The sequence below is a fragment of the Bos indicus genome, chromosome X (assembly GCF_029378745.1).
Source record: "Bos indicus isolate NIAB-ARS_2022 breed Sahiwal x Tharparkar chromosome X, NIAB-ARS_B.indTharparkar_mat_pri_1.0, whole genome shotgun sequence".
NCBI classification, from domain to species: domain Eukaryota; kingdom Metazoa; phylum Chordata; class Mammalia; order Artiodactyla; family Bovidae; genus Bos; species Bos indicus.
The window spans coordinates 4,108,483-4,123,719 of NC_091789.1; the positions used below are offsets into that span (position 1 = coordinate 4,108,483).

General features: G+C 44.4%; 2 protein-coding genes and 1 pseudogene across 2 annotated transcripts; 2 read left to right on the forward strand and 1 right to left on the reverse strand.

The window, feature by feature from the left end:
* The first annotated feature begins 473 nt into the window (after positions 1-473).
* On the forward strand, positions 474-8,936 carry LOC139181163 (oxysterol-binding protein-related protein 1 pseudogene; annotated as a pseudogene).
* On the reverse strand, positions 7,398-8,694 carry RNF113A (ring finger protein 113A). Its single transcript, XM_019955375.2, has one exon. It carries the CDS (start codon positions 8,481-8,483, stop codon positions 7,452-7,454), a length of 1,032 nt encoding a protein of 343 aa, XP_019810934.2. The 5' UTR covers positions 8,484-8,694; the 3' UTR covers positions 7,398-7,451.
* Positions 8,741-11,982, forward strand: NDUFA1 (NADH:ubiquinone oxidoreductase subunit A1). Its single transcript, XM_070784039.1, has 3 exons — positions 8,741-8,936; positions 10,419-10,508; positions 11,834-11,982. The coding sequence occupies exons 1-3, from the start codon at positions 8,835-8,837 to the stop codon at positions 11,852-11,854; spliced, it is 213 nt and encodes a 70-aa protein (XP_070640140.1). The 5' UTR covers positions 8,741-8,834; the 3' UTR covers positions 11,855-11,982.
* The last annotated feature ends 3,255 nt before the right edge of the window (positions 11,983-15,237 follow it).

Below are 15,237 nucleotides of genomic sequence, written 5' to 3' on the forward strand. Positions count from 1 at the left end.
TACTTGTGAATAAAAGCCACTCAAGGGCATATTTTAAAACGGTGAATTATATGATATGTAAGTTGTATCTCAGTAAAGCTGTTATAAGAAAATGAAAGATACTAAGTATACATTATTCTTTGCTTGGCGAGAGGGAAGGAGAGAGAAATAGCTAAAGAGGAAGATCAATGGAAAACGAGCAAGGGAGTGATTACCATAAAAATCAGCAGAGTGGTTACCTGTGTGTGCCATCTGGAGAATCCGGATACTTGAGGGGCTTCTTGAGCATTGTTATTTTTGTATTTCTTGACCTGGGTGGTGGTTATGCCAATGCTTCCTATGTAGCTACTTGTTATACTGCAAAGTTGTGTTTTATGTACTTTTCTGTATGTGCCTCTCTTCATCTCACTAAATGGTACCACTTTCCACCCAGTTACTCAAGTCAAAAATCTTGGAGTCACCTTGACTCTTCTCTTTATCTTACACCTCATATCTAACCTGCCAAGACACCTTGTCAGTTTTACCTTCAGACTACATCTAGAATCTGACCCCTTCTCATCTCCACCTGGTTTGGGGCACTTACCATCTCTTACCTGGACAATAGCAGTAGCCTTCTGATCTCTCCGCTTCATCCCTTGACCTGCCTACCCTGGAGTATTTTCTATATAGCAACCAGTTTCTTTTTTCTCCTTTGACTTGAAGGTATTTCTTAATGAAATATTAATCACATACAGTGAAATGCACATACATGTACATTCCAATGAGTTTGACAAATGTAGACACTAGTGTAACATACACCCCAGTTAAGATATAAAACATTTCCACTACTCCCCATAAGTTCCAGAAGGATCCTCTCTAAAGCCAGTGTCAGATCATGTGAGTCCTCTGCTTAAAACCTCCCAGTGACCCTCCTTGTCACTGACAATAAAACCTCAAGTTCTTGCAATGGCTCATAAAGCTGTACACAGTCTGCCCTCACCCCCATTACTTCTCTTATCTCATCTTAGAGTTCTTTCCTCTTCCTTGAGTTCATTCTGTATGGGCTCCCCAAAACAGATCATTAAATTTCTTCCTCACTGTTCTCAGGACAAATTGGGCACTTTCCTGCCTCAGGGCTTTTGTACTGAGTGTCCTCTATCTGGAATGCTGTTCTCCCAGATTATCTGCTTCATTTAGGTCTCTGCTCAAATGTCACCTTATCAGAAAGAGATCCTCCCTGACCACCCTATATACAATAACATGCCCCCTCCCTGCTGCCCACTGCTCTCTCATCCCCTTACCTTGCTCCAGTGTTCTTTATAGCACTTAGCTCCATTTATTATATATTATGCACGTGCGATTCTGCTATGCTCTCTCATGTAAGTTCTAGAGTGTGGGGATTCGAGTGCCTTTGCTTTGGCTGTATCTGCAGTGCATACCACCTGACTTGGTGGCTCAGAGGGTAAAGCGTCTGCCTGCAATGCGGGAGACCTGGGTTGGGAAGATCCCCTGGGAGAAGGAAATGGCAACCCACTCCAGTACTCTTGCTTGGAAAATTCCGTGGAGGAGCCTGGTAGGCTACAGTCCAGGGGTCGCAAAGAGTCGGACACGACTGAGCGACTTTCCTTTCCTTTCCAGCGCATAACTCAATGCCTGGCATATAGTGGGTGCTCAAAAGTATTTATTAGGCCAGCGGGAGCCCCGGAGGTCGGCGGTGCAGCCGAGGGGCCAGCGCAGACCGCGGGCGGCCAGGGCGTTGGTCCTGGGCCGCGCCTTTCTCCCTGCACGACCTCTCCGGAGCCGGGGGCGGGCCGCGCGAAGGTGACTTAGGGACCTTGCGGTGTCACCCTGGATCGCGCCTCCCGGCTGGGCTGGAAAAAAGGCGGAAGGACAGACCGAGCGCATTCGTGCGGGAGCCTCGAGCAGCCCCGGGTGGCGCGAGCCGCACCGGGCGGAGTGCGCCGCCAGGGAGAGCCCCGGCCCCAGCCCAGGGAAGGAATTTGAAATTGGAACAGGAACAAGAAAAAAACCAAAATTTTATCAGAAGCGCTGGCGACTCTAGCCACTGAACATCACGAATTAGAGCAGTCTCTGGTCAAAGGCTCCCCGCCTCTGAGAATCTCTAGAGAGGGCGAGTTCTGTCCCTGAGCAGACTGGAAGCAGTGACTGACCACGCACTCCTTGAAAGAGGAAGCAGAGCACCCGAGCAGTAGACAGCACAGAATGTCGGAAGGCAAGGACTCTGGTGGTGGAGACGCATTCTTCAAAGGCATCAAAAAACACAGAACAAGCCTGCCCTCCCCTATGTTTTCCAGAAATGACTTCAGTATCTGGAGCAGCCTCAGAAAATGTATCTGAACGGAACTCTCCAAGATCACCATGCCAGTTATATTTAATGAGGCTTTGAGCTTCCTCCAGCGACTCACTGAATTTATGGAGCATGAGTACCTCATCCACAAGGCCAGTTCGTTTGCAGATCCTGTGGAAAGGATGCAGTGGGGAGCTACCTTTGCTGTCTCTGCTGTTGCTTCTCAGTGGGAATGCACTGGAAAGCCTTTCAACCCACTTCTGGGAGAGACTTATGAATTAGTTCGAGATGACCTTGGTTTCAGACTCATCTCTGAGCAGGTCAGCCATCACCCACCCATTAGTGCATTTCATGCTGAAGGATTAAACAATGATTTCATCTTTCATGGCTCAATCTATCCCAAACTGAAGTTCTGGGGGAAAAGCATAGAAGCAAAACCCAAAGGAACCATAACACTGGAGCTTCTTGAACACAATGAAGCATATACGTGGACAAATCCTACCTGCTGTGTGCACTACATCATTGTGGGAAAGCTCTGGATCGAGCAGTATGGGAATGTGGAGATCACAAACCACAAGACTGCGGACAAATGCATGTTGAATTTTAAGCCATGTGGCCTTTTTGGTAAAGAATTACACATAGTTGAAGGCTACATTCAAGATAAAAGCAAAAAGAAGCTCTGTGCTCTCTACGGGAAGTGGACAGAATGTTTATACAGTGTTGACCTGGCCACATTTGATGCTTACCAAAAAAATGATAAGAAAAATACTGAAGAGAAGAAGAACAGCAAACAGGTGAGTGCTTCTGAGGAGTCGTATGAAATGCCAGTGCCAGAATTCCAGAGCATGTTTGTCATCCCCAGGAGCGTTCTCCTGTGGCAAATAGCCCCGCAGCCTCCGAATTCGGCCCAGATGTATAATTTTACTAGCTTTGCAATGGTTTTGAATGAAGTAGACAAGGAGATGGAGAGCACGCTTCCTAAGACAGACTGCAGGCTGTGACCTGACGTCAGAGCCATGGAGAACGGGGAAATGGATCAAGCCAGTGAAGAAAAAAAGCGACTCGAGGAGAAACAAAGAGTGGCACGCAAGAACAGGTCCAAGTCAGAGGACTGGAAGACGAGGTGGTTCCATCAAGGCCCTAATCCCTACAGCGGAGCCCAGGACTGGCTTTATTCTGGCAGCTACTGGGACAGAAACTACTTCAATTTGCCTGACATTTACTAAAATGTAGACAAATTGGGGTGTTTTGGCTCATCCACAGATAAGTTTTAAATCTATATTTTCTTCCTTAGTTTCTCCTTATCTTTTTTCAAAGGGAAAAACCGTCTCATGATAACTTGCACTTCACCCAACAATAGTGGGGCATAGGGTGATACTGGTGATGGAAGTCTTAAGAAAAATGGGTAATTCTGCTATCCAGTCATGCTTCTTTGGAATACTATTTTATACAGAGGTATGGGAAACTGCTGGCAAATATGCTTTTGATGTTTGCTGTTGCCATATTTACTGAAAGTTTATACTTAAATGTAACTTTAGCTTTATGGAATTATATAGTAACCCAAATCAAGTTTTTTGAATATTTTTATGCTGTCATGCTTGAATGTTTTAGATTTAACTTTGTAATGGTTAGAATTCTCCTATATGAGGTTTATATGCTCAAATATAGAGAAGGTTTTATGTCATTTTTGTAAAGACTACATTGAAAAGATGGCTTTTCTTCACACTAATCCTATCAATTTTACTCCTTCCCATTCCTAAAAAGAAAAAAAAAATGCCTGAATGTTTGGAAGAGACAGTCCTGATTTGAAAATTCTAAACTGGAAAAAGTATTTCATTTGCTTATTTTAGTACTCTGAACTTACTTGTACAGTTTTCTATAATTAATGTCATTAGAATTAAAAAGTGAATAAAACCTAGCAATTCACAAAAATACCATAGAAATAGAGGTTTTAGGCACCATCATTACATAATGACAAACCTTTTTAAATGCTTCAACTTCCATTGACAAATGCCACCAGAGAAACTCAGTTGTATCCATGTATTATAAATATCAAACTATATACAAGGAGGTCTTGTGCATTTCAGGTTTTCAAGGCACCTGTGTACTTAAGATATGTATGGAGACCTACTGTACAGTAGCTTTGCTCCTTTAATTGGGGTACATTAATCTTTTGGTATTTATCTACCCAATCCCAGACTGAGATTTTGCTCCTATGGGCCTTAGGTAACCTCCAGCAAGTTATTTCAATGGCTGTCTTGAAGTTAAGAAGTTATAATGAAATAATCTACCTGATGCTAATAAAGGCTTTAGAAGGGTAAAAAAAAAATAAAAAATAAAAAACTATTAAATGAATGTCTGCAGTCCCCAGGCTAGTCCAGTCTGCCATGATATCATGTGGACTGGTGCACCAGCCTCCAGACTGATCTGTCTTGTGTCCAGATTCTACAGTCCATTCCCCACACTGAAGAATTATCTTTTTAAAATTCAAATCTGATCAGCTCACTTTCTTTCTTAAAACCTTTTGATGGCATCCCGTTGCCTTTCTGATAAAGTCCAGAGTCCTTAACATGACAGCAAGGTGGCTGTTCTTTGGCCCTGACTACCTGGCCACCTTTTTCCTCCAGCATCCTGGACTGCTTGGAGTTCTTAGCTGAAGCCAGTCTCTCACTTCAGGTCCTTGGTATATACTGACCCTCTGACTTGGATACTCTTCCTAATCCCCATTTACAGGTCTCCAGTTGAGGGTCATCTCCTAGGGGAGCCTCCTCTGAACTCTCAGACTAGGTTAGCGCCTTTAGGGTCCAGCTGCAACTCATCTCAGCTGGCATGCTCTTTATCTCCCCATATTTATTTATTTATTTTTGGCCATGCCACAAGGCTTGCGGGATCTCAGTTCCCTGACCATGAATTGAACCCAGGCCATGGCAGTGGAAGCCCAGAGTCCTAACCACTAGGCCACCAGGGAACCACCCCCGTATTTAATTTTTTTCTAATTTGTAAGAAGAACTATTTAGTTTTCACCTATGAAGTTGCACCATTTAATTAGAGTAATAAAAATAGTTCTTTTAAAAATTTTAATCATAAACTTTGTAAACATGAAAAATACCTTGAGCATACCACGATTTTTGCTACTCATTGTCCTGTTTCTTTCCATAACACTTGTTAGAACACTGTTTCCTTTGCCTTCCACCTCAGTGTGTGTGTTAAGACTCTCTGTGACCCTATGGACTCTAGCCCGCCAGGCTCCTCTTTCCAAGGGATTCTCCAGGCAAGAATACAGGAGTGGGTTGCCATGCCTCCTCCAGAGGATCTTCCTGACTCAGGGATGGAACCTACATCATTTTACATCTTCTGCATTGGCAGGCAGTTTCTTTACCACTATGCTATGCTAAGTCACTTCAGTCGTGTCCGACTCTGTGTGACCCTAAAGACAGCAGCCCACCAGGCTCCCCCGTCCCTGGGATTCTCCAGGCAAGAACACTGGAGTGGGTTGCCATTTCCTTCTCCAATGCATGAAAGTGAAAAGGGAAAGTGAAGTCGCTCAGTCGTGTCCGACTCCTAGCGACCCCATGGACTGCAGCCTACCAGGCTCCTCCATCCATGGGATTTTCTAGGCAAGAGTACTGGAGTGGGTGCCATTGCCTTCTCCGTCTTTACCACTAGCGCCACCTAAGTTTCTCTTTCTTCAATTGTCTCTACAACTTTTTCTTTCCTGTTCTCCTGGTTTTTTTTTTTTTTTTGTCTCATCCCTTAAATGCTGTTTTCTGTGTCATACTTTCTTAAGCCTTCTTCCCGCTAGGCTTCTCATGTATCCCCACTGTACTTAATACATTCTGTTAAGAATATATGACATTGTATGAAATGACTTTGATTCTGAATTCTCTCAAGGGCTGGAATTGGCTTAATCCTGAGAGGTCAGCCCAGTGCACTTTGTTTTTGTACTCATCAAACCTGCACTGTGTGATGTCCAGCTCCATGAGGTCAGGGGCTATGTCTATCTTCTTTGCTAATATCCCGTATGCTAGGCACAGTGCCTGACAAGGGTGGCTCCTCAAAGAATATCTTTAAATAGATTAATGTATATGAATATAAAAACTCTAACCCACAATTTATTCTTACATCTTTCCCCTGGGGGTCAGCCCAAATTCTAGTCAGATCAATAAAAATTTACTAGTCATTTGTCCTAACTGGCCTCCCTGCCTTCCATCTTGCTGCAGTCTGATAGCCTGTAACCATAGTTACATTAAAAAAAAAAAGTTTGATTGTGTTCCCCTCCCCAAATCTCTTTACCTACAGAATATAGTCAAAGCTCCTCGGCTTGGGTTCAAGGCTTTGGCCCCGATCTCCTTTTTCAGACCTCTCTGAGTTTATTTATTAAGTGCTTATTATATGCCAAGCACTGGCCTGGTCACTGAAGAATTCACAGGCTAGTTGGGAAAACAGGTTCATAGATTAATAGGGCATGATCAGCTCTATGAAAACACAGTTTCAGACACCAGATTATAAAATATTAGGCTTTTGCCTTCTGCAGGTTCACAAGTTCAGTCCAGAACTGCATAGGGTCACTACCAGCTACATTTCAAATGTTCAACAGCCACATGAAGCTAGTGGCTATCATATTGGACCCTGGAGCACAGAGCATTTCAATCATCCATGGAAGGAGTTACCTATGCTTCAAGGAGAGCAAGGAGCAGTGCCCATACACAGGTTGCAGGGCTAGCTAGCAGTCCCCAATCCTAATTCTCCCACTCTTACTGCTCCCCCAACCCCTAACACACACACCTTGGCTGGGGTGTATTTTGAAGTACTACAGGCTCCCAAAAGATCATGCGTGAAAATACTTTCGTAAATTATTAAGTGATGCATAATTGTGATATAATAAATAGGCTCAGTTCTTGTTTTTATCACAGCTTTGGTCACTTCAAGCAAATTCTAGCTCTTTTGTTGAATCCCCCAAATTTATGTAAAAGGGTTATGAAAAGTAACTGTTACACACAGGCAGCATTTATGCCAGATAAAACTCCAGATTTTACCTACCTCGATGCTTTTGCAAGCCATCCATCCAGGACCCCACTTCACCACCCACCTTTTCTTCTCACTCACTTTCCCTAGAAAGGAAGGACGAGAGTTAAAATTTCCAAAACAAAACGTTTATTTTGAGATTTGAGAATAATGGGAAAATTTAAGTAATGGGAACTGGATCCTCATCGGGGTCTTCTGGGAAACCTGAAGCACCACCTCCTTCTGCAGCTCGGTGCTTCTCCAGTTTAGCAATCAATTCTTTCGCTGGATTGAAGACGCCATTGGTCTGCTGATCACAGACATAGCAGCGCGGGGTGGTGCGGAAATGCTGCAGCGCGCAGCTCTCGCAGAAATAATGCCTGCACTTGGTGACAACTGGGTTTTGGAAGGTCTGGCGACAGATGAAACACTTGAATGGTATTTCCTCCTCATCGCTTCCCACTTCATAGTTTTCGTCCTCATAGACACCATAGCGACCCTCATCAAGCTCGCGTTCGATCTGCCACCCGTGCTTGTAATCTGAACGGTCATGGAGGAATTTGCAGCTGTCTCCGAAGCCGCAAAAGCCAGTCTCCTTGTAGTCCTTACAAATGTCGGGCTGGTAATCCCAGCGCACGGTGGCACGCAGATGCTCGGGAGCTCGGATGGGGCCCTTCCTCACCATTCCGGAGGAAGCATTGCCCATAGACGTATCCTTGGGTTTCATGAATTTTTGATAATTATTGATTCCCCGATAGATCTTGTCATCTTCCTTGCCCCTCAGCTCCTCCTGGATCTTCTGGCTGCGCTCAAAGATGGCTTGTGCGTCACGCTCCTTCTCTGTGTCTAGCTCGTAGACAGCAGTCGCCCCCATATCTTCTGGCCCCACGGGTTTCGCCGAGCGAGTGGACTTATAGACCACGCCGAGACTCTCGGATTTGTTCTCCTCCTCCTCCTCGCTACTCAGGTCGCCGTATGCCACCTTCTGTTTACCACTGCCACGGGTCTTCTGTATCATCGGATTGTGGACCGCTCGCTTCTTTTCCGGGCGAACCACAGTGTTCCCTTCGTCACTGCTGCTGCTGCTGTCTCCGGACTCCTGGTTGCAGATCGGGCGCTTTCTGCGGCCTGCAGCCACCTTTCGCCCAGGCTTTTTGAAAAGAAAGGTGCACACCTGGTCTGTCGTCTTTCCTGGGGAAAGTTGCTCGGCCATTTTTAGAGTCTTGAGGTCCGAAACGGCGATGATCTGCTGGCTGGCGCGGGGCTGGCTGGCGTTACTGCACGTCGGGCGCACGACTGCAAGTTGATGCAAAATCTGCTGCAGAAAGAGGACTGCGGGAGCAGGGAGTGTGCGAGAGCGCAGAGGATTGCGGGAGCAAGGAATGTGCGAGAGCGCGGGCGCGCGCCCCTCTTGAGTCCTGCCGCGCCCCGTCGCTTCCTCTGGAGGCTTACGTGACTCCTACCCCGCTCGCGCGCAGCCGCGGAGCTTACCCGGAAGAGATCGAAGCCGGGTCACCTTTAAGGGACCTGGAAGGGAGTGTTTGGCCTCCGGAACGGCGTCGCGATGTGGTTCGAGGTTCTTCCCGGGATCGCCGTTATGGGCGTGTGCTTGTTCATCCCGGGAATGGCCACCGCGCGCATCCACAGGTTCAGTAACGGCGGCAAGGTAAGACGGCTTCTCCGGCCCGGCGGCTGATTCCATCGCTGTCGTTACGTAATGGATGGTGGCGTCGGGAGGCCCTTAGGACCCGGAGGCTCTCTCCGAGATGGTAATCCTGAGATCCGTCCTTGCCAGTCTTTTTTATTGCCTAAAAGCGGAGACTTGCGGAACGAAACCCGTCCGGCACCATATTCCACTTTAGTAAGGATTTAGTAAGGTTGCTGGGTGAAGCCAGGGCGGGAGGGTGGAGCAGAGACTGGGGGCTGGAAAGGTAGGAGATTAAAAGAGGTTAAGTCCGGACTCCTAGGCAGAGGAGAAAGAACATTGAAAGTATTAGTCGCTCAGTCGTACCCGACTCCGCAATCCCATGGACTGTAGCCCGCCAGGTGCCACTGTCCATAGAATTCTCCAGGCAAGAATACTGGAGTGGGTTATCATATCCTTCTCCAGGGGATATTCCCGACCTAGGGATCGAACCGGGGTCTCCTACATTGCAGGCAGATTCTTTACCGTCTGAACCACCAGGAAAGCCCTATCTAGGCAGAGGAGAGAGGCGTCAATTAGTCTTGCCTCCACCCCAAGTCTCTTTTCTGGCTGGATTTTGATTTTAATTTTTCGCATCCATATCTCGGTAGCTTCTCGTTTTTCACTTTTTCCTAGCCTTGATTTAATTAGTTTGTTTTGTTTTTTTGGCCCTGACGCGCTGTTTGCAAAATCTCCTTTCCTCGATCAGGGATTGAACCCGGGCAACTGGCTGTGAAAGCGCCAGGTCCTAATCACTGGACGGCCAGGGAATTCCCCTTAATTAGGTTTTTACCTTGACTTTTTTTTTTTACCCCCCACTTTCTCTTGCAAGTCTTTAGGAATTTAGCTCAAGCTCCTGTTTTTCACTTTAGGATTGTGATTTTCTTCTCTAACTAGTTCTTTAATCAAGTCAAGTGAAGTCGCTTAGTCGTGTCCGACTCTTTGCGACCCCATGGACTGTAGCCTGCCAGGCTCCTCTGTCCATGGGATTTCCAGGCAAGAATACTGGAGTGGGTTGCCATTTCCTTCTCCAGGGTATCTTCCCAACCCAGGGATCCAACCCGGGTCTCCTGTAGGCAGATGCTTTTACCGTCTGAGCCACCAGGGAAGTCATAAATTATCAATGTATTTGGTTTCTGGCTTTGTGATTGTCTTTCACTTGTGACCTACCGCTGTTCTTTGATCTCAGTGTCCCCAAAAGGAACAAGTAGTCATGACTTTAAAAAAAAAAAGAGGAAAGAAAAAAATGATGCTGGTTAAAACAGAAAGTGTAAGAAATCATGGTTACCGTCTTAATTCTAAAGTTTAGTGGTCCGATTTTATTTAAGATTCTATCTTAATTTGGTTTTTATATGAGTGATGATTCCATTTTTCTGGAACGTCACTTATTAATTAAAGTTCTAATATCTCTCTATTGGCTCACTTACCTTCATAAACTGCAATAATGATTTCCTTTCATTGTAGGAAAAAAGGGTTGCCCATTATCCATATCAGTGGTATTTGATGGAAAGAGATAGGCGCGTCTCTGGAGTAAACCGTTCCTATGTGTCAAAGGTAAGATGGCTCTGATGCTAGCTCACCTGTCAGGGTTGAGGTGCATTCTGGTTAACGTTTTCCAAAGGGCTTACAGCAGACTGGGAAAATGCAAATTAAAGTAGCACAGTGCCTTTTACATACTTAATGATCATCTTATTCTCTGCATTGTCTGCCTATATCCTTTCTTGTTCTGTTGTCTTTTTTCTTTTTGATTTATAAAGGTTCTTATTATACATTACAGATGTTAATCTTTTGTCTCTTTTATATGTGGCAAATATTTTTCTGTCTGCTGTCTTTTTTACTTTATCCTGGCTTTCATCAGATATATTTTTAATCTGGATGTTTTGTTTATCATAGTTTACATTGATACAAAGGACTTTTGTATCCAAGATTCTAAAAAATATTTCTAAAAAAAAATATATATATATATATATTTCTACAGTTTCTCCAAATACAATTAACAGTTCTTTCCCCTTTTTCACAGTTAGTACTCTGACCTGTCTACAGGTCATTTGGGGGTATAATGTGAAGCAAGGGTTTACCTTTAGTTTTTTTCCAAGAAACAGCCAGTTACAAGAATTATCTTATAGAACAGTCCATTTTTTTGTTTGTTTCAGATACCACTCCAGTAAACTAAATTTCCATATACACATGGGCCTGTTTCACTAATGTACTCTTCTGTACTCCACTGGTTTGCCAATTCATGCACCAGTATATTAAAGAATTACTATAATTTATATTTGAATCACGAAATGACTTTTTGTGGGTCAAAAATGGTCAGACAGTAGCATTTTCATATGGTTCGGCCTAATAGTATGTTCTTATATGTTGTAGAAGTTTGCCCTCATTCTTTAAAAAGATTATTCCTACAACAGAAACAGAATACCTGGACTATGTTATTTTAACAACCTGGAAGAAATGTCATCACTGATGACACTTTGACTCTATAGTTTCTGAAGCATTTGGTTGTGAACTGAGTGTGATAGAATGGTCTTCTGAACAGTGTCATCCTTACAGGGCACAAGTTCTTCGAGGGGGCGGGGGAGGGTGGTCCCTGAACTTGAATTCTGACTCGACTACTTCCTGACTGACTTAAGCAAGGGATTAACCTGGCTGAGCCTCTGTTGTTTTTTTTTTTTTGTAACTTTTTTCATTTGTAAAAAAGTAGAATAAGGCTAATTATCTCTTCCTGATGTTGGCTGTTGTTTTATAAAACAGTTTTAAGTGATATGTTTGCTACTGTCAGAAAATGAAAACTAGGAATCATTACAGGTTCTAGGAGTCATTGCACATCTTTGAGAAGAACAGAATTCTCTCATTTTCCTTTTTAAACTGTTTTTCAGGGTTTGGAGAACATTGATTAAGGAAACGTCCTGGCTGATGAAGAACAACTCAGTCATGCTCTTCTATCTCTGCTAGTAGATTATGCAGCATATTGTGTAGCATGCATTGTATTTTGTAGTGTGTAATAAAAATAAAAAATAAAATCAGAGGTTTTCTTTACTTTTTAAAATAGTATGACACAAGATCAGGACGTCTACCTGATGTAGCGTTATCACTTAAAAAAAAACTAGAAGGCAACTGAGGCTTGTAAAATTACAGCTGTAATATACACCAAGCACCAATAACTGCCCAGCACACGATGTGTCACAAAGGTAGTTCCTACTCTTGTAGTAGATATTAAAATATTGGAAAACAGTGTTTCTTCAGAGATTGCTAGAAGGATACAGAAAAAGTAGTACTTTTTTTCCCTCGTTCCTTTTCTGAGTGAATCCCTATATGCTTAAAATTCCAGACTGCACCTTCATCGTCCGTGCATCCTGTATCCACATATAGTAGTCACTTAAGTGTTGATTCTTATTTTAGCTTATTATGTAGAGCAGCAACAATGATTATGTTTATTAAAATGAATGTTTTTGAAATAAAGAATTGCATGTCCAGTGCTAAAGGTAACCAGATAATATTAAGATCTGAAAAGGTGTAACTACTGTGAAGAAGGTGATAATCCATGTGTATAGATCGACACCCCAGGTGACCACGGAACCTCTAGGTGAGAAAATTAAGTTACCTTTCTTCTCCATCTTTTATCCCGGCCTTCCCCAGATGGTAAAGAATCCACCTGCCAATGCAGGAGATGCAGGTTCGATCCCTGGGTTGGGAAGATCCCATGGAGAAGGGAATGGCAACCCACCCCAATATTCTTGCCTAGGAAACCCCATGGACAGAGGGGCCTGGTGGGCTACAGTTTGTGGGGTCGCAAAGGAGTCAGACATGACTGAGCAACTAACAACAACAACAGGTTTTTTTTTTTATCCAGTTTAACATTTGATCTACTGATGGATTTAAACACACCTGCACCATATGGCTTCTGTTGACCTCATCTTACAGGATAGGCCTTACAGAGGACCGAGGTGGCAGTCACACCCAGAGGAATACTCTGTATCGTGCCACCTTAAAGGAAAGCTGTGGTCATGATTACAAATTTAATACAACCTCTGGTCTTTATGTAATGCTATTACACAGGGCTCATTTTATGATTGTTATGAGAACTATCTGGAAAGGAAGAGAGAGAGCAGGTAGTACAGAGAGGAATACAGGAGACTTAACAACATTACTAAATCTGTCACTAAATGTGTTGATTTTTAGGTCTGTTCTCTGTCCATGGGCCTCTAGGTGGGGCCCATCCAGTAGCAGATTCATCCTTAGATAACTGTCAGGGCTTGCAGCAAGGAGCTGCAAAGTGACAGAAATCAGTTGGTCAGGTTCAGCATTAGCATCTGAATTCTTCAACTCCCTTTTTGGTAGCACTTGCTATGAAACTTAGCTTTATTTTTATACTCTACTGCCAGGGAGTGAACCAGATTAAAACACTTTGAAGCCAGAAGACTATAGTGATGCTTTGCAGCCCATGTTTCTCTTGATTTTTTGAAAGTGCAGTTAGCCGGAAGGGTTTTCTTACAGCAGCTCTGACAGGTGGTCTGGCTACTGACCTCAGATTCACTACTCACCTGCTTTTAAGGCCAGTTGAAAGGACGCTTGAGAAATGATGCCATTCGTTTGGTTTTATTACCTTTTTGATTGAAGTATAGTTGATGTACAATATTATATAAGTTTCATGTACACAACAAAGTCACAATTTGTAAAGGTTATACTCCATTTATAGTTATAAAATACGGGCTATGTTCCTTGTCCTGTACAAGGCATCCTTGTAGCTGATTTTATACATATGGTTTTATTCTTTAATTTTTAAAATAGATACCATACATAGCTCAAAAATCCAACAATATAAGTTATTCAGTGAAAAGACTGTTCAAGTTCCCTGCCCATCACCTACCCCACTGTCACACTACCCTGATGGGTTTCTATGCATGGAGAAAAATAAACACATGTTCTTCTGTCTTCTGTGATGGTAACACTTGACACATATTTGACCTCTGTCACTTGTTTGGAAGAATGGTTCTTGTTTGAAATTATATTTACCAGGCTGCCATCATTATTTCTAGGGTCAAATGAAATCATCACTAGGAAAAGACTTTGAAAAAGGTTAGAGGAAGCCATACACTTTCAGAAGAGAGAGGAAGAGGATGGCCCTACCCTTTGTTTGGGAAACACTTTTAAGTGAAATATTTATGGGAAAAAAAGACAGTCTAGAATCAGCAATTCTAACTTATAAGGACCCTTAGACATTTAGTCCAAATTCTGATTCTTCAGATGAGGAAACCGGTTCAAGGATGGGGAGCAGTCACCTGGCTAGCTAGTAGCAGACCTAGGGACTGGAATCCTGGTGTCTTGACTCCCAACCTCCTGTGCTTTTAGTCTTTGTGGCTCACTTCAGTAAACCCTTCCTTTTATCTGGGCTTCCCTGATAGCTCAGTTGGTAAAGAGTCCACCTGCAGTGCAGGAGGAGACCCGGGATTGATTCCTGGGTCGGGAAGATCCCCTGGAGACCGGAAAGGCTATCCACTCCAGTATTCTGGCCTGAAGAATTCCATGGACCGTATAGTCCATGGGATCGCAAAGAGTCGGACTCGACTGAGCGACTTTCACTTTCTTTTCGCTAAACCCTGCTGAGTGAATGCCACACCAGGCACTATGCCCCAGATATGAACAAGACACAGCCCCGCCCTTCCGGAGCTCAGTCAGTGGGACTGCAAGTCCATTACAGGACGGGGTGCTGAGTACTGTGACAGGTCTGCAGAAGGTGCTTCGAGCGCAGAGTAGGGGCCTGACCCTGTCTTCGGATGGGGGGAAGGGAAACGGCTTCAGGTAAGTTCCAGGTGATGCCCACAGCAAGCCAAGCCTTGAAGGTTGGAGAGCATTTAGGAGATAAGCAACTGAGGTGAGAAAAGAAGCATGAGTGCGGGCACATCACACTAGCATGGCTGCGTGGGCAAGTGCCACAAGTCGTGCAGAACTAGAGCCCAGAGGGGCGTGGCAGGAAGGAGAGGGAAGAGAGACTGCAGAGGCTGATCTGTCTTCCGCGGGTGTTGGACTTCCTCCCGGGCAGCTGGGAGCTCTGCGGGCGGCAGGCAGGAGAGTGAGGTGAGGACCCGCCTCCGTCTGCGGGGCTGCTCTACGGAGCACCAACTGACTGCAAGCCGTGGTTCTCAGCCAGGGCGTTTTTGTTCCTAGGGACACGTGAGGTGCTACTGCCATCTAGTGGATAGAGGCCGGCAACGCTCCTCAATAGCCTCAGCGCAGGGGCTGCCCCTCCCGGGGTAGTTTTAGGAAGTCCATGATGACATCA